Genomic DNA, 20713 nt, shown 5'->3' on the forward strand with positions numbered 1-20713 from the left:
AACTGATGCTTGTGACTGAAAATGTCTAGAAGAATGGTTTCTCATAGCACTTCAGCAGAGGGTAACAGGTCTCAGGCCCATGAGAACTAAAGCCATCATCATGCATTTTACCATTTGGTTTGCTACTGCCCAAGAAATATGCAAGGCAGGCTGCTGGCAGATATTGAAGGGACCACAATCATGAGTAGGCAAGGAAAATTAAAACTCACTTATGGGGCTTGGAAAGAAAAGATGGCTAGCAGAACAGAAACCTGAGATGCCTACTGAAGTAGAACCAGTGGAAGAAACAGAAGAGAATTTTAATAAAAATATAATGGAATTATGACACTAAACAAAACAAACCTCAGCACTTTCAGGAACTAAAAAAAAAAAAACACAATTTCTGAATTAGAAATTGCATGTCCAACAGAAAAAAGGAATGACTGCCCTGAGAACCACATTAGTGGTCAGAAAAATCAGGTGGAAGAAATATCTCACAAGAAACCCAGTGACAGACACCCTGAGGAAAAAGTCAAGTTGGAGGTCAGACCCAGGAGACAAAATGAGGAAGAGGAAAGAACATGTGGAGAGGCAATATCACATAAATAATGGAAGAAAATTTTCAGAATTTAAGGAAGGGATGAGGCCCTGAATATTGAAGACAGGAAGAAAATCCTGCCAGACTGTTAGTACTGTGAGGACAAGGGCATTCTGGGACAGTGGGAAGCTGAAAGCTGGGACAATTTTAGGGACACCAGGGCACTGACTCTGGACCTCCCTGAGTTTGGTTCACACTCCAGAAGATCCCAGTGTCATGTGCTTAATGCTCCATGTGGAAACATTAAGCAAGAGATTGTGAAAGTTCTTCTAGGGTGTGGCAAACTTCCTTTGTTGTCCTGTGACACTAGCACCTGAACATCATCCTTAGGGACTGCACAGTAGTCTTTCCTTCCATAGTCCATCTAAAACATTGCAGGTACCAACTTTTAAATGCCATATACAGAAATTACTTTGATAAAAATTAAAAATATAAAAGAGAATGCATTCAAAGATGAGGTAAATGCATGATTGTTAAATTTTAAAAAAAATTTATTTATGAAATGTATATGAAAGTAGCATGGTCATAGTTAAAATCAGAGATTCTAGATGCGTGTCATTTACTAGCTGTGTGACCTTGTGCAAGTTACTTAGCCTTTCTGTGTTTTGGTTTCCTTAAAAGCAAATGGAATAAATAGCACCTAGTTCATCAGACATAAAGATTCAAAAAGTTAATACATACGACATACTCAGAACTTTGATACACAATAAGTACTCAATAAATAATAGCAATGCAGCTGCTGGGCTGCTGCTCTTCTACTGCTTACAGTAGGAAAGCAGCACTGTACACAGAGCTTCGATTTTGGAATCAGAAGACTTGAGTTCAAATGCCAATTTTAAAACAAGTTTTATACCACAGCCACAGTAGTTAATCCCTCTATGCTTACATTTTTTTCATATCTACAACAGGAATATGAATATCTTCCTCTGTCAACATTCAGCCATCTATCCACAAACATCAACTGAGTATCTCCTTTATACCAAATATTGTTAGTAGCTGAAATAGAAATATGAATATGGTACAGTTCTCCCCTTAAGGAGCTCACAGTCTAGTGAGCAACACTCAAGAACTTTAATTTCTTTTCACATGAGTATTTCTTAAGGCTCCCTTTGCCTCAGGGATGAAGAAAAAACCACGAACATCAAACATGTGTGCAAGTACCTCAAGTACTATGATTTAAAAAAAAAGAAAAGAAAAAGGCAATGCTAATATAGTTAGCAACTGTTGAACAAAAAATGTGTCTAGTTTCTGAAACTAATATCTTTGCTATTTTAAGAAAAACACTATGAAGCAGTTGGGTCACTGGGGAGTAAGTCCCTGCAGGTGATATAGCTGTGTTAGGAATGAGGGGACCAGAGAAAAGTAGGTCCCCATTTCTGATCAGAGAAGAGGATAAAACATCTTGGGGAGATCGAGCTTTGTTTATAAGCTGGACTGTGTAGTACACAACCTGCCTCTTTGAATGATCTTTTGAGACCTGGGCATCCTCTGACTAAACAGCTCTCAAGCCATTGTCTGAGAGGAATCACTATTACGTGATCCCTTGTCAAGTACATTCACCCCCTTTCAGGACTGTCCTGCTTTAGCATGTAGGGTGGGAGATTATGGGGAACAAGTTCTCCTCTACATATCTCTTCTACATCATTCCCAAAATAAAGGCCTTATCCTAAAGCTTCTTAGTATTAAGAATGCTTATTTTGATTGATTCATGTGAGTTGGTCATGGGAAAGGGTGAGTGTTGTTCCCCTTGAGTCCTTTAGTTAACTCAAAGGCTTTAGAATGTCTAAATTCTAAATTATCAGATAATTGCTAATATAAAATGAAGAACAAAATAGACTATAAATTCAAAGGAGAGACTGAGAGCCTATTCTTCATAAAGAAACACTGTATGCCAACATGTTTTCATCTATTGCCATCAGTTGGCATTTAATAGCTATGACTTAAAATTCAATATTTAAAACCTCACAGATATTATAATGGCATCTTAGCATATACCTGAAATAATATTAAGTAAATTGAGGCATTGGGTATCTTTAGAAAATATGTAATTATATCATTATTAAAAATTAACATGCAGAATATTTCCTTTATTATATTAATATATATGTACATAGCACCACAATGTAAAACAATTATGTGTGTTATTAAAAATCATGTATTTGGCTCATAAATAGCCTAGATTTATTACAAATTCACTTGGATGGTGGGTACAGAAACACAAAGAATGATTCTGGCTTCTTTTATGTGCACATAAAAAACATTCTAAAAACCAATATAATATAAATAGAAAATAAACCAGAACTAAGTGAAAATTATCCAGCAAAAAAAGAATACTGATATCTATCTTGTTTTAAAGTTTCAATTGGATAATAAATTATGTTTCAAAATCTTTAAATAAAAACTCTAATTCTACCACCCACAAGTCATAAAGTAGAACAACAGATAGTATATTTATTTTTTACCTAATCACTTTGTAGACTCACAGTAAAAATCTATTGCTTATAGAAAACAAATTCAACAGTTTATCCAAACATTGTTACATAAGAAGTTTTAAGAAATTGTAAATAATTCTTAATACTCTCGTTTTGATTCTCCGACTTTTCAAGACTATGTTGTATTTCTTTCAAACATACTTCCTGATGTTGTGCTTTCTAAATAAAAAAAAAAAGAAATAAAGATAATCATTAATGACATTCATATCAAAGGAGAGTCATAATATAAAATTTATATATGTATACAATGATTGACTACATGATTTTTAGTTTTTCTAAAGGAAAGAATCCTAACATCTGATTTGTTCATTATTAACTCATCTTAGAGCTGACTTTCTTTAAAATCCCAAATAACTAAAGCCCATACATGGCTGATCTTACTATGAAGATATAGTTTGTGGTAATATACATTCACTTAGCCCCAAATTATTACATATTTAACATGATTAACTGAATAAATGAGTTTTATTTAAAACGGTCATAATTACTCTTACATTTAACATGACATATTTAAACACTAGTTTTTACCATTTTCTCTGCCTAAAATCCATATTTTATGCCATAAAAATGACTTTTACTATCTTAAAATTGACACAATTCTAGTTCTGATCATATAAACATTTTATTTTTAGAATCCTTTAAAAAAATAAAAAAGAACTCTTAATAATATAAATGTTCTTTATTTGTGAAAAAAATTTAAAAAATAAAAAATAAAAATCTAATTTGAGAAAAAAATAAAAATAATATTTTAAAATACTTTTTAAAATATTCAGTTGCATATAAATTCCCAAGTACATCTGTTCACTAAAAATACTTTAGACAGGCCGCAAATACCAATTAACTTCCAACTGAAATGTAGGCATCTTGAGAAAAAAATCTTTTATTTCCTTCCTATCAGGTGTTCAATGATACCTGATACCTTCTGAAACTCAGTAATACCCCTCAGGTGAAGAGAGGTGATATGAAGCAGTGTGCTACAGAATGAATATAATGAATCTTTGTGGAATGTCAGTTTTACTCAACAATTTGGAGGGGAAAATATTAATACAAACACACTTATATTGTTGGGCAGAATGCAAAATGTGCATGGATTTTAGGATAATACACGTGACTCCAAAGATATTTTAGGCCTCAGGAACACTGGCTTGTTTTAAGCTACTGAGGTCACCATTGGATCTGTGCATCCACTCTGCCTCTGACTGGAACACTTGGGCAAAAAATCTCAAGAGGCCTGCTACTATGGGCAGAGCACTGTGGAAGACACCAGGATACAATCAATTATGAGACAGGCTCTCAGGGTGCTTACGATTCAATTGGAGTTCAGGCATGTATACAAAATAAATACTGAACTGTCCTCTGGAAGAGAAAGAATACATAAACTCATTTTCAGCAATGTCTAAATCAATGCTTAGAATTCTAGATTTTTATTACTGTAAAAATCACCAGGTTTAATAAAATATCAAATTTTAAATCTATATATTTTGGCAGCTTTTGCCAAGTACTGGGAACATTATAGCAAAACCCATATCATCTCAGTATACCTATGTTATTTTTTCAGAGGCTTTAATTACACAAAGAACATCACACATATTTACAATATCAGCAACTCTGACAAAAACAAACAAACAAACAAACAAACAAAACATTTAGAAATAAGGAAAAGCCTGTGCTAAATTAAAAGCGGAAAACATTTAGTTCTGATTAAACTGCCATGGAGCTTTCAATGGTGATAAAATTAAAATAATATGGCATGCCAAAAATCATTTAACTTTTGAATCTTTCAGGTTTTCAACTTTTAGATATTTGGGGATGAAAAACTAGTTTTCATGGAGTCTCTGGCTCCTGGAAAAAATTAAGCATCATTATTTTCCGTGTTATGGTTAAGTAGAGTTTTCAAGTAATTTAGTCATGACTAGTGCTAGCTTTCATAATATCTCCTGCCAAATGGCTATCTCACGACTATTTAGGAAAAAACATTATAAGACTAATTAAACACAGCCAATTTGGTATTCTCATTTCATGACTGAGTGGACCAAAGCATCCATTTCATATGCAGATATAACAATGCTAAATATTTACTTAATACCAACTTATAACTTTCTAAAATATAATATTCATTATTCGAGACTGGTATCAAAATCTAACTCATAATAATAATTTAAATTGTGTTTATCTTTAAAAAAATGAAAAATTTATACCAGAATGAAAATAAGTAGATTATATCTGTAACTTTCATTAAGCAGCTGTCATGCAAAAGCAATATGTAGGAAAAAGGCCCAATGAGACTGGGGGAAATGGAATAGAAGCCACCAAGGATGAAGACAATAATTCTTTGGCATAATCCTGACATTTTTAATTTTTATGATTTGCTATTTTTAATGTTATCAGTAAAGCAAAAGGCCTGATTCCCCTTACTTTGTACTTTAACTGTTTAAGAAAACTGACATGGAATGTTAAGAATGTTAAGAATGTTAAGAATGTTAAATGCTAATTTATTTTTTTTTAGGAAAATACATTAAGCCATATTAATACTTACATTGTTTATTTTGCAAACGAGTTGATTTTGTTCTTCATTTTTCTTTCTAAGCTCAGTTTCCAGATCTAATATTTTAATTTGTAAAGCCCTCTCTCTAGATGACATTTTCTCTATTTCTTCGGAAACCTGTAATTTTTATTAAAAGAATAAAGTAACTAAACGCACTTTCTTTAAAGTATGATTGAAAGCCTTGACATAGTTACACCATATATCTTTTTTCCAAATAGATATTAATTGAATGCTAGACATTTTAATTACAAAATGTTTAAAAATATTCTATCTTAAAGAAGCACATGTAGTATAAGTATGTATATTTGCCCTTGCAGTACAAGTGTCTGCAAAATTAGCTTGGAGGTGTATGCATCTGCACCGCTCTGTGACTTAACCAGGTGTTTTCCCTAATACTATATTTTTATAATCTATTGAGACCAATTGCTATGTTTTACAGTATTTATATTCACCATGGTGGCTACAGTGCTAATGGAACATAGAAAGTTGTTATTAAATACTGATTATAGACTTGAATGGAAAGAATTGGGGGCAGGGCAGGTGATATATACACCTCACACATAAAAATGAAATTGATTTTTCACTCATTGACTTCTAAAGTGGTCTGAATTTGAGTTTTCACATTTCTCTAATTGATAATTTTAGTAGAAAGTCTAACTTCGCTATGTTCATCCAAGGATTCAGATATGTGGGAGCCTATTTGCAAGAATGTGAGGTTGGAGCCACCAGAATGAGAGTGGAGGCAGAAACTACTTAAGCACCAAGGAGCTAGTGGGAAGGGCTGTCCTCTAATCTAACTCCTATGGACTCAGTTCTAAGTTATTATAAAGTGATTTACAAACATATCTTGTGCACAAATTCTAAGGGTGACTGTGAAAGAGGGATGCTGGCAGTATTTGAAGCTGTGGGAGAAAGAGCACTCGGAACAAATGTCCATGCCCTTGACCATGTCTTAGTGTGGACAATGGTGACAGTGCAGTGACAGCACTCCTCATGGGGCAGAAACTAGAGATAGCCCCATATTCCATGGCAGCAGGAGGAAAATGAGAGGGCAGACATATCTCTGAGGACTCTGAACACATTTGAGCAGGAATCTGAGAGCACCTATCATTTCCAAAGTTCACTTAGGCTGAAAACAAGATAAAAGCACTTATTTTCCTCCCAAAAGTTGGTGGCATTGACAAATCTGGATTACATTTCTACCACTGGCAGTACATTTTACTACTTAGCTCTTATCCAATGATATGTCTTTTAATATCAATTTAAATTGGTTTCCTGGAGTTAAAAAAAATTAAAAATATATATGACACTTGTGATATGAGAGCCACATTTCAAGGATATCAGATTTTATCTGACTCATGAAATTATCATTAGCAGGCTTGAGAAAGAATATGCATAGCAGAGACTTTAGAAGGAAATACTCAGAATTTGATGTTGGATATATTAAATTTGAGATGCTTCTGTTAAGTGGACATGTCAAGTAAGTAACAGAATATATGAGTTCAGATTTCAGGGGAGAGAGGCTGGGGTAGAGGTATACATCTGAGAGTCATCTGGTATTGACAATCTCTCTTTAGCATCATTCAGTCCTATGAGAAACACATCATCCCCATCTTACCAACTAAAACACTAAAGTTTTAAGAAGTAACTTGTCTGAGGTCAGAGTATAATATGCCAGAGACAGAATTCCAACCCAGTTCCTGCTGGACTCCAAAGCCTACTTCCTGTCCTTTCAAGATTACACTTTCAAATCATTTGGTAAATTTACCTCTTCTTTGAGATCTTCCTGAATCATTTCTCCTCAACCCCAGGTTCAACCGCTTTGCACCCTCCCTTTATACCTACATGCTGGATAATATTTATTCACACTGTATCTCCCTACAGAACTATGAATGTCGTGAGAACTGAGGCCAGATCTTACTCATCTTTGCATCTCAAGGACTAGTAGAGACACACAGTGAGATATTTATTAAATGCTAACCAAATAGATTTAACCAGAATTTAATTCTTGCATGCATTTATGTAACAATATTTGCCAAAAGAAAAGGGATCTGAGCTTTATAGCTTACTGGGTCTTGACCAAAACCAAAATGTTCAATAATTTGCACATTTGCTTTGGTTTGATTAAAAAAGCGGTGGGTGGGGGAGAACATTCCTTCAAAGTGTTTTCCATCTCTGCCCTTTACCCTGCCACATCATCATTATCTGGTAAAGTAACTATGGACAGTAATATATTTGTTTAGCTCCAAAAGTCAAAAGTAGGTAAAAAAAAAAATAAAAATGTAATTGCTCTCTTCACCCTGTCATCAGGATAAAAACAATAACTGTAAATCTGGCAAAATGAGATATTGTTTGTTTGAAAAGAGGACTCTTTGGTAAACTAATTAAAAAGTTCTAAATAAAGGCCATCTGTACCTTTTGTCTTCCTTCTTCTAAAGCAGCTTCCAGCTGTCTGGCCAATGCTGTATATTCTGCAGACTTCTCTTTCAACTTAAGATTGCTGTGCTTAAGACATTCTTCTTGGTTTTCCAGCTTCTTTTCAAGTTCTTTATTTTCTGCATCCATCTGTTCTAATTTTCTTTTTACAGAAAACATATATTTTAAAATTATAGTATATAGAAAAAAATGTAACACAATTTTAAGTCGATTTAATACTTACTGTTTAAGGTTTTCACACTTCAATTGAATAAGATAATTTTCTTCCTCCAGAGAAAGTTTTGTCAGAAGATTGTGATTTCCATCAATCTAAAAAAGAAAATATTTTTTCTTGGTTATTTTCTTTATAATCAATTTCCAAAGAAATCTATACTTTATTGTAAGAGCAATCATAAAAATCAAGAAGGTATAAATATTATTATTACTTCTACACAGAGAGACACCAAGAAACATTGCATTGTTAAAATACAAGTTCTTAAATTCCTGATTAAGTTTAAAAAATCTATGCTGTCTCATGGCAACTCATCTACTACAAATTTTTCTGAGAGATGGTAATTAAAAGTTCCTGAAAAATGTTTTGTTGAAAAAGGACATTTATTTTTATTAAGTGCGAAATTTTAAACAGTATTAATATCCTACTGTAGAATATTTGGGGTTACTTTTATAGTTTTTTGTTTCACCTAAATAGTAATTGATAACTGAATATCTGTGAAGTTGTAATTATGAGTAAAAACCATATTTGTGAAAAGCAAATTAGATATCAAAGGCACGCTAGCCCATGCTAAGACAGAATGTTCCTCTCAATTGCTTCAAATACTATATTTAAATAGTTTCAGAAGCTTTGAAATAGAAATTTTTTTCATAATTTCAATTAATAACTTACTTATCTATGTCATTTGACATTTTTCTAGAAAAATCTCTTCTCAAAAATTTAAATTCAGCAAAGTTTTGTTTGTATGTTTTTAAAAATAGGATGTATTTCAACATTAGAATCAAGGCTACAATGAAAGATAGAAAGGGATCATTCCTAAAATAGTTTTACAAATAAGAAAAAAGCTTGCTGCCATCCTTGGACATGCTTCTTGGAAAAAAAAGAGGACTTAATTAAAAAAACATTGACTAAATGCTTACTATGTGGTAGGCATTGAATTAGATGTCTATACAGTAACTAACAAGGCACCCATAATCTGTGGTCCAATGGAGTAAAAAAGCATATACCAAAAAGAACAATTGAAATAATCCAAGTAAACTTGATGTACAATTCTAATTAAAATAAATTCTAATTTTTGTAAGATAAATTACAAATTGTAAGATGTTTACAACAAACATAGCATTGCTCCTTTTCTCTTGTCCGTCTATGTCTAAATACAGATTTGTAAGAGTAAACTAAATTAGCAATTTTGGTTACCAATTTTTTGCTATAAATTATTAAAATAGCTTGCAAAATAATATTACAGTATCTACATAAAACTGATATTTTATCAACTGACAGCTGGGAGAAAAAAAAATCAACCCCTGACATGAGTGCCCTCAACTGGTGAAATCATTCCAAAGCATTTCTTTAACACATCTAGCAAAATCAGAATGATGGCTAGACACCTGGCCCTGAAGCTCCCTAATGGTGTGTGCTTGGTCTGCACATTTCCCCTTGTAGTGATGCAGACTCTCCTGACACTCTTGAAGCTTCTGTTCCGCCGCCGTCAAGGAATCGCGGACGCACTCTAACTCCTTCAGATGAGACTCCATCTGGCCTCTCATCTGAGTTGTAGCATTAGGGAAATAAGTGCAAGATCACACATTCAGCATTAATGATTTTACTATCTTAAATACTAGATACACTTATATGTATTTTAGGTATAATGGTTTTAAATAAAATGGTTTAAAATAAACATGAATAAACATTAAGTTAGACTCTACTAAATAAGAACATATAACTCAGAAGTGGTCTGGACGTGAATTAGTTTTCAAAAAGTTTGTTGATAAATGATTATAGTAATATTAGCTTGCAGGGAGAATGTTTAACCTACTTAGGAAAGCAAACTTTTTGAATCTTTTTATTTATATTCAAGCAGAGATATTATTAATAAAGCTGGTATGGACAGTGGTAGTTTTCCACTGTCTAGGCATCAGTCTAAAGTAATTGTCACGTTTTGTCATTTAATCTTATAACTCAGGTATTCCAATTACAGCAACCTTGCTGCACTCATCTTAGTCCAAATTTGTGGGGTTTGCTATACATTATTGCAAGGTAGCTAATAACATTAGTCCATAGTAGTCTATTTGATCATTACTGTTATTATGAAATAAGTCTCTCTAATTTTATCTATATTAATCTCTTTGGTTGCTGCAGTTGCTCACTGTAGCAATTAGTGCTGTGACAAGAAGCAACTCTATGATATGCTTGTACTGTTAATTATGAAAAAATAAGCAGACATACAGCATTTAAGATATTCACAGGGAAGAAAAACAAGAGCTAGCTTCTTTCCCTGACACAGGAAACACCTAGAGCTACTATGCAACATCCGGCATTCTTAGTCACAAAAGATAAAACTAGAAGGAAGCATATCTCTGGGTCCCCAAACACCTTAAGAGCTCATACGAAAACTAGGAGACTTAAAACAGTGGAAAAGTAAAAGGAAGAATTTCATTTAAAAAAATAACTTTTCTGGTTTAATACAAATAAAAAAAACACTGTGACCTTATAGGTATCTGAAAAACACAGGCTCCTGCCCCATCTGCCTTTTGAACACGTTTTTAAAATAGGCTTCTATTTACACCGCTGCTTAGCAAAAGAGGAGACATTTGAATTGGTATGCCTATTGAGAAAAAGAGACCAAGAGACATGAAATGATTTCTTCTCTGATCTGCTAAAAATAGGCGAAAAATAATTTTAAAAAAGTAATAAGTTGTACATTTGATGGGTTATCTTTATCTCTGTTTAACCAGCAAAATGTCTGCTCTGGCTGACCTCTTCTTCGCATTGGTGTCTCACTTGAATGTCTCAGTCCCAAGATATGGAGAAAACCCAGAGACAATCACCTTATTACCCTCAGCTGGAACTGAACAGTAACATCCCATGACACTCCAGCCAAGACTTAGCATCCTACGACTTTCACTGCTTTCTTACCAAACAAGATGAAAAGACTCAAAAAGGGATGCGGTTTCATTTAAAAACTTAAAAATATGCACAAAAACATCATAACTTGCCAACACTGGCTTTCCCTTCATTCTGTTGCAATAGGGTGAAAAAAAGGAAATAATGTTTTTTTTATGATATTATTTTTTTCCAACAAAGCATTTAGCAGAGAATATTTCTTTTGTTTTTTTAGACACAAAAAATTTACTACCAGAAAAATAAGGTGAGATTAAAAATGAGAAAGAGGTATTCAAGTTTGCATACTTATGGTTGATATGACTCAGTGATAACCATTTTTGAGCTACTTAAGTCTGCTTTTGAATAAGGAAAATTAAACATTTATGATGTTTTCCAAAAATTATGGAAAAAGTGAAAAAACATTCATACAAACAAACAGCATTACAAGCCTGGAAGAAACATTATTTCCTCAGAAAACAAACTCCTACAGAGACTGAGAACTGATAATTCCTAGGTCTATTTATAAAGTATGAAACCTAAATAAAATGTTATTTTATTATTTAAAATGTCAAACTTACCTTTTCTAATTTTTTATTTTTGTTTTTTGTTATTTGGTTATTTTCACTTAGCAAATTTTCACATTTTCTTTTCACCATTTCAGCTGCTTCTTGTAACTTTTGTATCTGAAAATAAAATATATTATTAGAGTAACATGTATTATTTTATTATTAGGATCATAATTTGAAATAAAAGGCTAACTATTTGAATTTTCAATTTTAAACAAATCATTATTTCTCTAGCAATACTCTCAGTATGTTTACCTTATTCCTTCTTTAAATATTGGAATCACTCAATGCTCTCTTCTAATCCACAAACCTTTTATGATTTACCTGTCTTTTCCCATCAATACTCTAGACTCTTCGTTTGAGTTCTGAATATTAGAGAGATCTTCATTTGCAGGTCAATGTTACTTTAAAAAATCAACTTCTGGTTCAAACTAGCTCCTATACCAATTATTCTACCCTCCAAATCAAAATCTGCTCAAAAAATATCTGACTGAGCCCTTTATACAAGGCACACCACCTAGATACGGTAACTTACCCAAAATATTCTTGTTAAGGGATTAAACCCAAACAACCATTCCCAGATAACACACGCCATTGTCCAACACAGGCTCCATTCTGGCCTTGATGACCACAGTATTCTAACTGGGTGTCTCAACTCCATTTTCCCATCTAACACACCCTGATGCAGCCCTGTCCTAGTTACCAACAGCTTATATCTTTAGTTCATTATTCTTTAATTCAAATGTCCTCTTCCAATAAAATCATACTCTTTATTGACCAGTTATTACCCATCATTCATGGACCTGCATAAATCTCATCTTCTCATGGAGTTTTTCTTAAACACTACATTTCCAAAACATAATCTTTTCTATAAATTATCATTGAATACATGCTCTATTCTATATATATTGTCATATGTTCCTTCCTTGGTCTTTAATGGGAATAAATTTGAATTTTATTTTCTTAATTCATTGAAAAAAAGGGAGTATTGGGCTTTAATGACCTTGGAAGGGAGTTATTATTCTAAATTAATACCATATACAAGATAACAAACAAATATAATCAAGATTAACAAGATTACACATAAGGTTTACATTATGTCTATGCAATTAATTTTAGATCTACTTTTAGAAATATCCAGTGCATACGCAGGCAATGTTTGAATCATGAATCGGCAGAATCACCTTTTTATAAAAATATTTGGGACCTTAAGAAATATTTGAGACTTGTCATATTCGATCACAAAATAATAGCTCCACCTTTCCTCAGTTCTGCTTATTTAGATCATAAACAAATGTAGTGTTTTAAATTGTCTACCAAATTTAACAAACATTAAAATAAATGTAGTGGTCACCTGAGTTTTATACACTTCAATAAGGGTTTTCTGTTGTTTTTCTACTTCTTCCAATTCTAAGAGTTCATTTTCAACTGAAACCACCTCATCCTTCAAAGCAGCAAGTGTAGTCTAGCAAGAAATATATAAATATATGTTATAAATCATTAAAATTCATTTGTACTCCAGTGCTCTAGGGTTATAAAAACATAACTCATTTATCAACAAAGTTAATAAAATAATTATTTTTGATTAAATATAATTATTACATAAAAATTTAGGAATTTCAAAAAGTAAGTAATACTTACAAATAACCTTAAAAGACTGATGCAAGACATATTTTTAAAACTTTTAAAATTTACTCACACAAAAATAATTGTAAGATCGACCATGTTCTTGTATGGGAAGACTCAAAACTGTTGACATGTCAGTTTTTTGGCAAATCAACAAAACTTTAATGTAATTTCAACCAAAAATAGAACAGTTGGGGGAAAGGAGAATATGACAAAATTATTTAAAATTCATATGGAAATATAAATAGAAAAGACTAATAAAATTTTGAAAGGAATACTAAATGGAGAATTTCAGTATTTACTAGATATTAAAATGTATAAAGAACTAAAATTAACATAATAATATAAGAACATAGAGGTTAATGGAATAAAAAAAGAAAAAATTATATTTATTGCAATTATATTGCACTAAAATTATATTTAGTGTATGACAAAGTTTGGATATTTAAATCAATGGGGAAAATATAGATCACCAAATAATGGTAATAAGATAACTGTTTAACTATTAGAAAAATATAGATTACTTGCCTCTACCAAACCCTATGTTTTACATTTATTAAAAATAAAACATAAAGCTATAAAATTTTTCACAGAAAATTTTATTTGATTTTAGGATAGCGAAAGCCCCACTAAGCAGAAATTTTTTTAAAAAAGATAATAAGTACTGTAAAGATCTGAGATTTTACCCTCCAAGTCTATAAGTTAGCCTAGCACGGTTGCATGGATGCTAACAGAAGACACAAGACTCCTAGTTTTGAGACACAGGACTTTATTACTCCCAGCAATAGCCAGATATCAGTATTTGTGTTAACTTTCTAAGCCCCAGTTCCCACAGGCCAGCTGACACCTATACATGTATTGGGATACATTGCAGAAGAGCAATGCTGAGTTTTGGGAACTTGTGTAACAAGCAGTAAACATGACTACCCTTTGGTAGAAGGAAACATCGCTATCTTCCAAGCATTTGAAAGCAAGCATTGCTATCTTCCTATCTTTTTCTATACAAACATCCTTGAAAAGATAGTCTGGCTCTATAGGCAGTCTGTGTCTTTGCTTGCAAGATGTCCAGAAATATGAGATTCCCAATAGAAGCCATAAAAGAAAAAAATACACACACACAAGCACACAACTATATACACACACACACAACTATACACACACGTGTGTGTACATGTATATCTCCAAATGTCATAGGCCCCTCAAAAGATTTAACAGGCAAGCAAAATATGAAAAAGTAACAAATTATGGCAAAAGATTAATACCATTTATATATATAGTTCTTATATATTAATTAGGAAAAAAGACATAAAGAATAATAAGTAGATAATTCAAAAAGGCAGAAATATAAATGATCATTAAATACATGATATATATGTGTTATTTATATGTACACCATGTCAAGATAGACAAAAAGAAGAGATTGATGGACGAAAAACAAGAATAAGAAGTAAAATAATTATATGTGAAAGCAGGATAGGAATGATAAACAGCCTCCTGAGAAAAGGACCTGTGACTTTTTTCTTTTTTTCTAAGAGTGTGACTTTTTGAGGGAAGAGGGTTTTGGTTTTGGTTGAGAAAAGCAATGGTGGGAGAAGCTCTGGCCAGTTAGGGAAAAAAAGCAAGAAGGCCAGTGTGATAGGAAGGGAGAAAACAAAGGGAGAGTGGGAGCAGATGAGGTCAGAGAAGTAATGGGAAGCCAGATGGTGTGATGCCTTGTAAATGTTTACTCTATCGATCAAGGTATCATTTGGAGAGTTTTGAGCAGTGCCATGGGTATATTTTCATAGAAACTACTCTACTGCTACACTGAAGGCTAACTGCAGGGGCAAGAGAAGAGTTAGGAAGTCAGTATAACGACAAGAGACGATGGCTTGAACCAGGATAATGGCAGTGGTGCCGGTGAGAAGTGATCAAATTCTGGGTATAACTGAAGTAGATTCACTGACAGAACAGAAGCAGGTGTGAGAGAAAGGAGTCAAGGATGACCCAAAGTAATAGAAAGGATGATTGCCATTAACAGAGATGAGGAAAACTGTAGGAGAAACTATTTCAGAGGATATAGGAGCTCTATTTTGGACATAACTTTGAAATACCTATTAAATATCTAAGTGGAGATTTGAAGTAGGCAGTAGACTATTGTCTGGAATTCAGGGGCAAGGTCAAATCTAGAGATATAAATTTGAAAGCTTCCGGGATACAGATGATAGTTAAAGGCCTAATGCTAGATGAGATCATCTGTCAAATCTGGAGAGATTTGCTTTAAAATTGCTTAGTACTAGAAAAAGTATATGGGCCCATTTACAGTGGATAATTTGGAAATAAATACACCAGCATCAAAAATTGTCCTCCCTTTGACCATGTAATTCCACTTCTAGAAATTTACCCTAAGAAAACAGACATGCAAAAAGACTTAAAGAAACTATCCACATTTTTATTTACAATAGCAAAAATCTGGAAGTAGTCCAAAGTTCGGAAAAATATATATATTCTAAGATACTAACTTTAGTTATCTTTGTTGTGAGGTTCAAGGTGATTTTTCAATTTTTCTTTTTGTGCTTTTCTGTTTTTCTAACTTTCTATAATAAATAAATAGAACTTTATAATCCTTCAAATAAACTTTTGTTTTTTTTTTAATAGAGGAGGTAATATCAGCTAGCTTCTTTTTCATTTGAAAGTATAAAATCTAAAATTATTCTAAAGTAATTAAAAGTATCAAAAATATAACATCTAGGCAATTTTACATTGAAAATAACATATACCAAATATATCTAGACTTTTTTTCCTTAAACAAAATCCAGAGAATGCATAAAAAACACATTTCTGCATTATTAATAGAATAAGATGCGAACTTTAACTCAATGATTTTATATCTATGTAATTTAAAATTAATTCCATTACCATGTGATTAAAACTAGATTTATAATAAATGAAATATCCTTCTAATCTTTTCTCTCTGAAGGATATCAAGGAAATTAAGAAAATAAACATAATAAAATTGCTTCCTCTTCTCAGATAAAACATTTTAAGCACTCACTCAATAAATATTCACTGAGAGCTAAGTATATGTCACATCACTCTTGGAGTTTATAAGAAAAGATTCATCCTACTTGAGAAGATTTAAGGTGGTGGTGGTGGTGGGGGTGAGGAGTAGTATTTGAGTTAAAATTTAAAGAAAAGGTAGAGTTTAGATACTGAGAAAAATAGAATTCCAAACTGTAAAAGTAATAAAACTATAGAAATAGATACAGGAAAACATGAACGAATTGCAGGAAATAAGTATTCATATTTGGCTAGCGTTCAGGATAACTAGTAGACTACATTTCTTAGTCTCCCTTACAGCTATGTGGGGCCATATACCTAAATAAGTAGAAGAGCTGAGTGGTATGAAACTTTCAGGAAGTCTCCCTAAAGGGAAGGAGATTGGGGGGAAATAAAGGGAGATAATTCATCTTCCCCGCTCCCACCTCTATTTTGTTGCCTCCAACTTAGCTATAATGGCTGGAGCTCCAGCTGTCATTTTAAATCATGAGGATGAGCATCACAACCTAAAAATGGTAGAGCAGATAGCTAAAAAGAGGCTAGGTTATCTGATGCCCTATCAGCTTCGAACTGCCAACTCTGGCCATCTCTTAAATAAAAAGATTCTTTTCTGTCTTCTATTTACTGTCTTCCGAAAATAATAATATGGAACTGAAAATGATGCCATTGTTTTCAGTCAAGTTTTATCTTGACTGAAGAGGTTACATATATCTCTGAGAACTCAAATATCTTTTTTCCCAGAAAATATAAAAGCCTTTTCTCATCTTTTCTCTGGTACACATACAAACCAATCACCCCTTGGATTTAATTAAGTTGGAAAATTCTTTCTGGTTATGAAGCAGCCAAGAACATACTTTCTGGTTTCAAACAGACCAGGCCTGAGGTTATATCATATCGTAACCATGACACCTAGAAATAATGTTCTGCATTAAAGTTAATGTAATTTTGGATGAGTCATTTAACTGCTAAAATTGGAGAGTAAATAATCTTTTTTGGTTGAAACAAAGAGACAGTTATTCAACCTCATAAGTCTTATTTAACACTGCTGAAAACAATTTTAACATGTATCTGTGTATACAACTATAAACTATATAAATATGTGTATATACATGTGTATACATACAGACATATAAAGATAGATCTGTTAGAAGTTACCGATTATGATACTCTGAGAAACATAAGGACAAAATGATACAAGAGCATTATTCTAAATATGCTGTCATTTCCAGCTACTGCTATTAAGTAGCCTAAGTTGCCCTTACGCATTACACACACACAGACACACACAGACACACACACACACACACACAGTACCTTTAATTTTGTATTCTCAAGATTCAGAGTTTCACTTTCATATTCAATTGACTGAAGTTTTCTAAGAATTTCTTCACATGATGTTTTCCCATGGTCTTCCATTTTCTTCAGGTCTTCCAAAAGATTAATGATTTGCCTTTATAAAATAAATGATGTATTTGTAAAAATCATAGAAATTTTCATTCAAATAATATATTTTAAGTGTGTTTCTAAAATTATTTTGGTAGGATAAACTGTTTCAAAAGTTAATAGAACTCATAGAACAAGGAAAATATGAAGCAGTTACTTATATAAAGTTACTACCTTAGTAACCTTGATTAGAAATACTAAACATTGATGATGCCAACATTCTCTTTGCTATTCAATAAAACATCTAAACTAATCCACAGGTATGTTTGTCTGTCTGTCTCTCATTCGCACACATGCACACACATACAATTTCAGGACAAGGATAAATAAAAGGATGAGGTGAGGCAATAACTAATCTTTAGAAGCAAAGTATATATGCTCATTTTCAATAATAACATCAAAAGGAATATATAAAAAGCAAGATATTTAAAAGCAAATATTCAGGGTTCATTGGTAGCTTATCAATAAATTTCAAAGCATAAAATATGTATTTTTATCATTTTCTTTTTTATGCATTTCAAGCACTTTATGGAATAATATTTTTTAGAATTTTGAAAGCATTTATGCTTTTATTATAAACTTTATTATATATTCTTACTAATACATTCTTGTTCAGTAGAGAAATATCACTTCCATTTTAAGACACAGTTAGTGTTAACATCTACTACAACTAATAGATGACAGATATCCAAATACCACATACTTACGAGTTCAAAGTTTTGAAATGTGAACACCAACGGACTTTTATTGGTAATCATTTTTATTATATTTTTTAGAGCAAAGTAAGAAAAGTTTGTAGAATTATAAATAGAAAAATAGCAAATCATACAGATAATACCTTTACTACATGTAATTCAGAAGAACCAAAATACAAACCAAAGGAAAGAACTGAAATGGTTATTATACTGTAAAAAGATTCTAAATTTTTTTCTTACTTTTTCATTGTTTCTATCTGAACTTCCAATTCAGTTTTTTCTATTAAAATTTTCTCATAATGACTTTTCCAGGCATTGGAAGCTAAAATTGCTTCAGACAACTTGGCTTCCTGAAAAACACAGAAAGTACTCATCTTGTAATTTAATAACACTTTGGATTTGTTCACAGCCCTAAACACAAATACATTATAAACAAGGAAACATCCTGGAAAGTATAAAACTTCTGTTATAGAAAATTTCAGTGTATAACTCTGAATATAGGAATGTTTTCAAGTAAACTTTAATATCTTTATGTTACTATTATTTAATATGTACATAGTGGTAGTTCCAACATAACATTTTAAGGATGTTGTTATAACTACTTCAAACAATGTTTTATAATTAGTGAAGATAATTTCCTTTCTATGAACTTTTCATTTTGCATTCTATATACAGAAGATACTAACAACCACGTAAGCATCAGACAAAGAAGCCTTCTGGTGTATATGGAAACTTCCTACAATTCCACAATTCCATAGCATTTACTAATACAGCCTTATTTATCTATCATAATGATGCCAGGCTGTTTTGTGGAGGTTACCCCCATTGGCCTTCAAACACTGTTACTGCCAGCAAAGAGATCAAAGTAGTAGTGGTGGCTTATCCACTTTGAACGTGAGCTCACAGAAGTAGAGATTTTTATCTGTTTTGTTCATTGCTAGGCCTTTGAATACAGTGCCCGGCATACAGCAGACTTTAACAAATAACTGCTGAATGAATCTACTCTTTACAAATCCACCTAGTGAGCTATATAGCCATTGCGTAACCCGTTTACATTCTACAAAAAAAACAAACTCCCTGGAATGACAACAGTGCCAATAGTTACTAATCAGAAGGCCCAGAAGTACAACAGTACTTATCCACGGGGGTTATGCCCTAAGTCCCTCGGTAGCTGCCTGAAAATGCTGATAGTATCAAACCCTATATGTGCTATGTTTTTTTTGTATACATACATACCTATGATAAAGTTTAATTTATAAATTAGGCACAGAAAAAGATTAACAATAACTAATAATAAATTAGAACAATTATAACAACATACTGTAATAACTGTTACATGAATGTGGTCTTTCTCTCTCAAAATATCTTATTGTACTATCCTCACCCTTCTTGTGATGTGAGATAATAAAATGCCTTAAGTTGAGAACTTTCAGCTTTTCACTCAGGAAGCACTTTATGGCTTCTCTTTGGCATATCCAAATTGCCAGCATCTCTACTCTCCTGTTTTGGAGACATTATTAAGTAAAATAAGGTTTACTTGAACATAAGCACTGTGATACTGTGACCATAGATCTGATCATTGAGATGGCTAATGAGTGACTAACAGGCAGATAGCATATATAGTGTGGATGTGCTAGACAAAGGGATGATTCATGACCAGGCAGGACAAAATGGGATGGTGCAAGATTTCATCACGCCACACAGAATGTTGTGCAATTTAAAACCTACAAATTGTTGATTTCTGGAATCTTCCACTTAATATTTTTATACCATGATTGACTGTGGGTAACTGAAACTGAGGAGAACAAAACCACAGATAAGGGGGGACTACTGTAGTAATGATTAGAGTTAACATTTATTGGGTGCTTTCTTCTGTCCTTCTATCATTCACCCAGTTGTTGAACAAGTAGTTATTGAACATCTACTATGTGCAAGACATTTTTTGTTTATATTGTTTACAGTATCATTTTTGCTGTATTGAAGAAAGGCTAGTATTCTGTGTTTATATTTTGTAAAATAAATATGCACTATGAAATATAAGCTGGGCAATTATAAATTAAGATATTTAGAAATTTTACCTATAAAATAAATGCTATGAAGAAAACTTAAGACATTTATATGATTAACTGGTGTGGAGCTACTTCAAAATGAGTGATCAATGAAGGCCTCTGAAGAGATGTCAATTAAAAAATGATTAAAA

At 32.4% G+C, this 20713-nt stretch overlaps 1 protein-coding gene across 3 annotated transcripts in view; it reads right to left on the reverse strand.

Moving 5' to 3' along the window:
- Nucleotides 1-2636: 2636 nt before the first annotated feature.
- The window catches only part of ODF2L (outer dense fiber of sperm tails 2 like), a 35413-nt gene continuing 17336 nt past the window's right edge, over nucleotides 2637-20713 (reverse strand). For 2 of the 3 annotated variants that reach the window (XM_039838735.1, XM_039838734.1), the window contains 9 exons: nucleotides 18754-18863; nucleotides 17690-17825; nucleotides 13065-13175; nucleotides 11723-11827; nucleotides 9650-9808; nucleotides 8274-8359; nucleotides 8030-8192; nucleotides 5606-5731; nucleotides 2637-3228 (listed from right to left, as the gene is read on the reverse strand). In XM_039838735.1, the coding sequence (XP_039694669.1) occupies nucleotides 3100-3228; nucleotides 5606-5731; nucleotides 8030-8192; nucleotides 8274-8359; nucleotides 9650-9808; nucleotides 11723-11827; nucleotides 13065-13175; nucleotides 17690-17825; nucleotides 18754-18863 (1125 nt within the window). In that variant the 3' untranslated portion in view covers nucleotides 2637-3099. The remainder of the gene's footprint in view (nucleotides 3229-5605; nucleotides 5732-8029; nucleotides 8193-8273; nucleotides 8360-9649; nucleotides 9809-11722; nucleotides 11828-13064; nucleotides 13176-17689; nucleotides 17826-18753; nucleotides 18864-20713) is intronic. The other variant, XM_039838736.1, reaches the window with a different exon arrangement.

The sequence above is a fragment of the Pteropus medius genome, unplaced genomic scaffold (assembly GCF_902729225.1).
Source record: "Pteropus medius unplaced genomic scaffold, Ma_sr-lr_union100, whole genome shotgun sequence".
Classification (NCBI taxonomy): Eukaryota; Metazoa; Chordata; class Mammalia; order Chiroptera; family Pteropodidae; genus Pteropus; species Pteropus medius.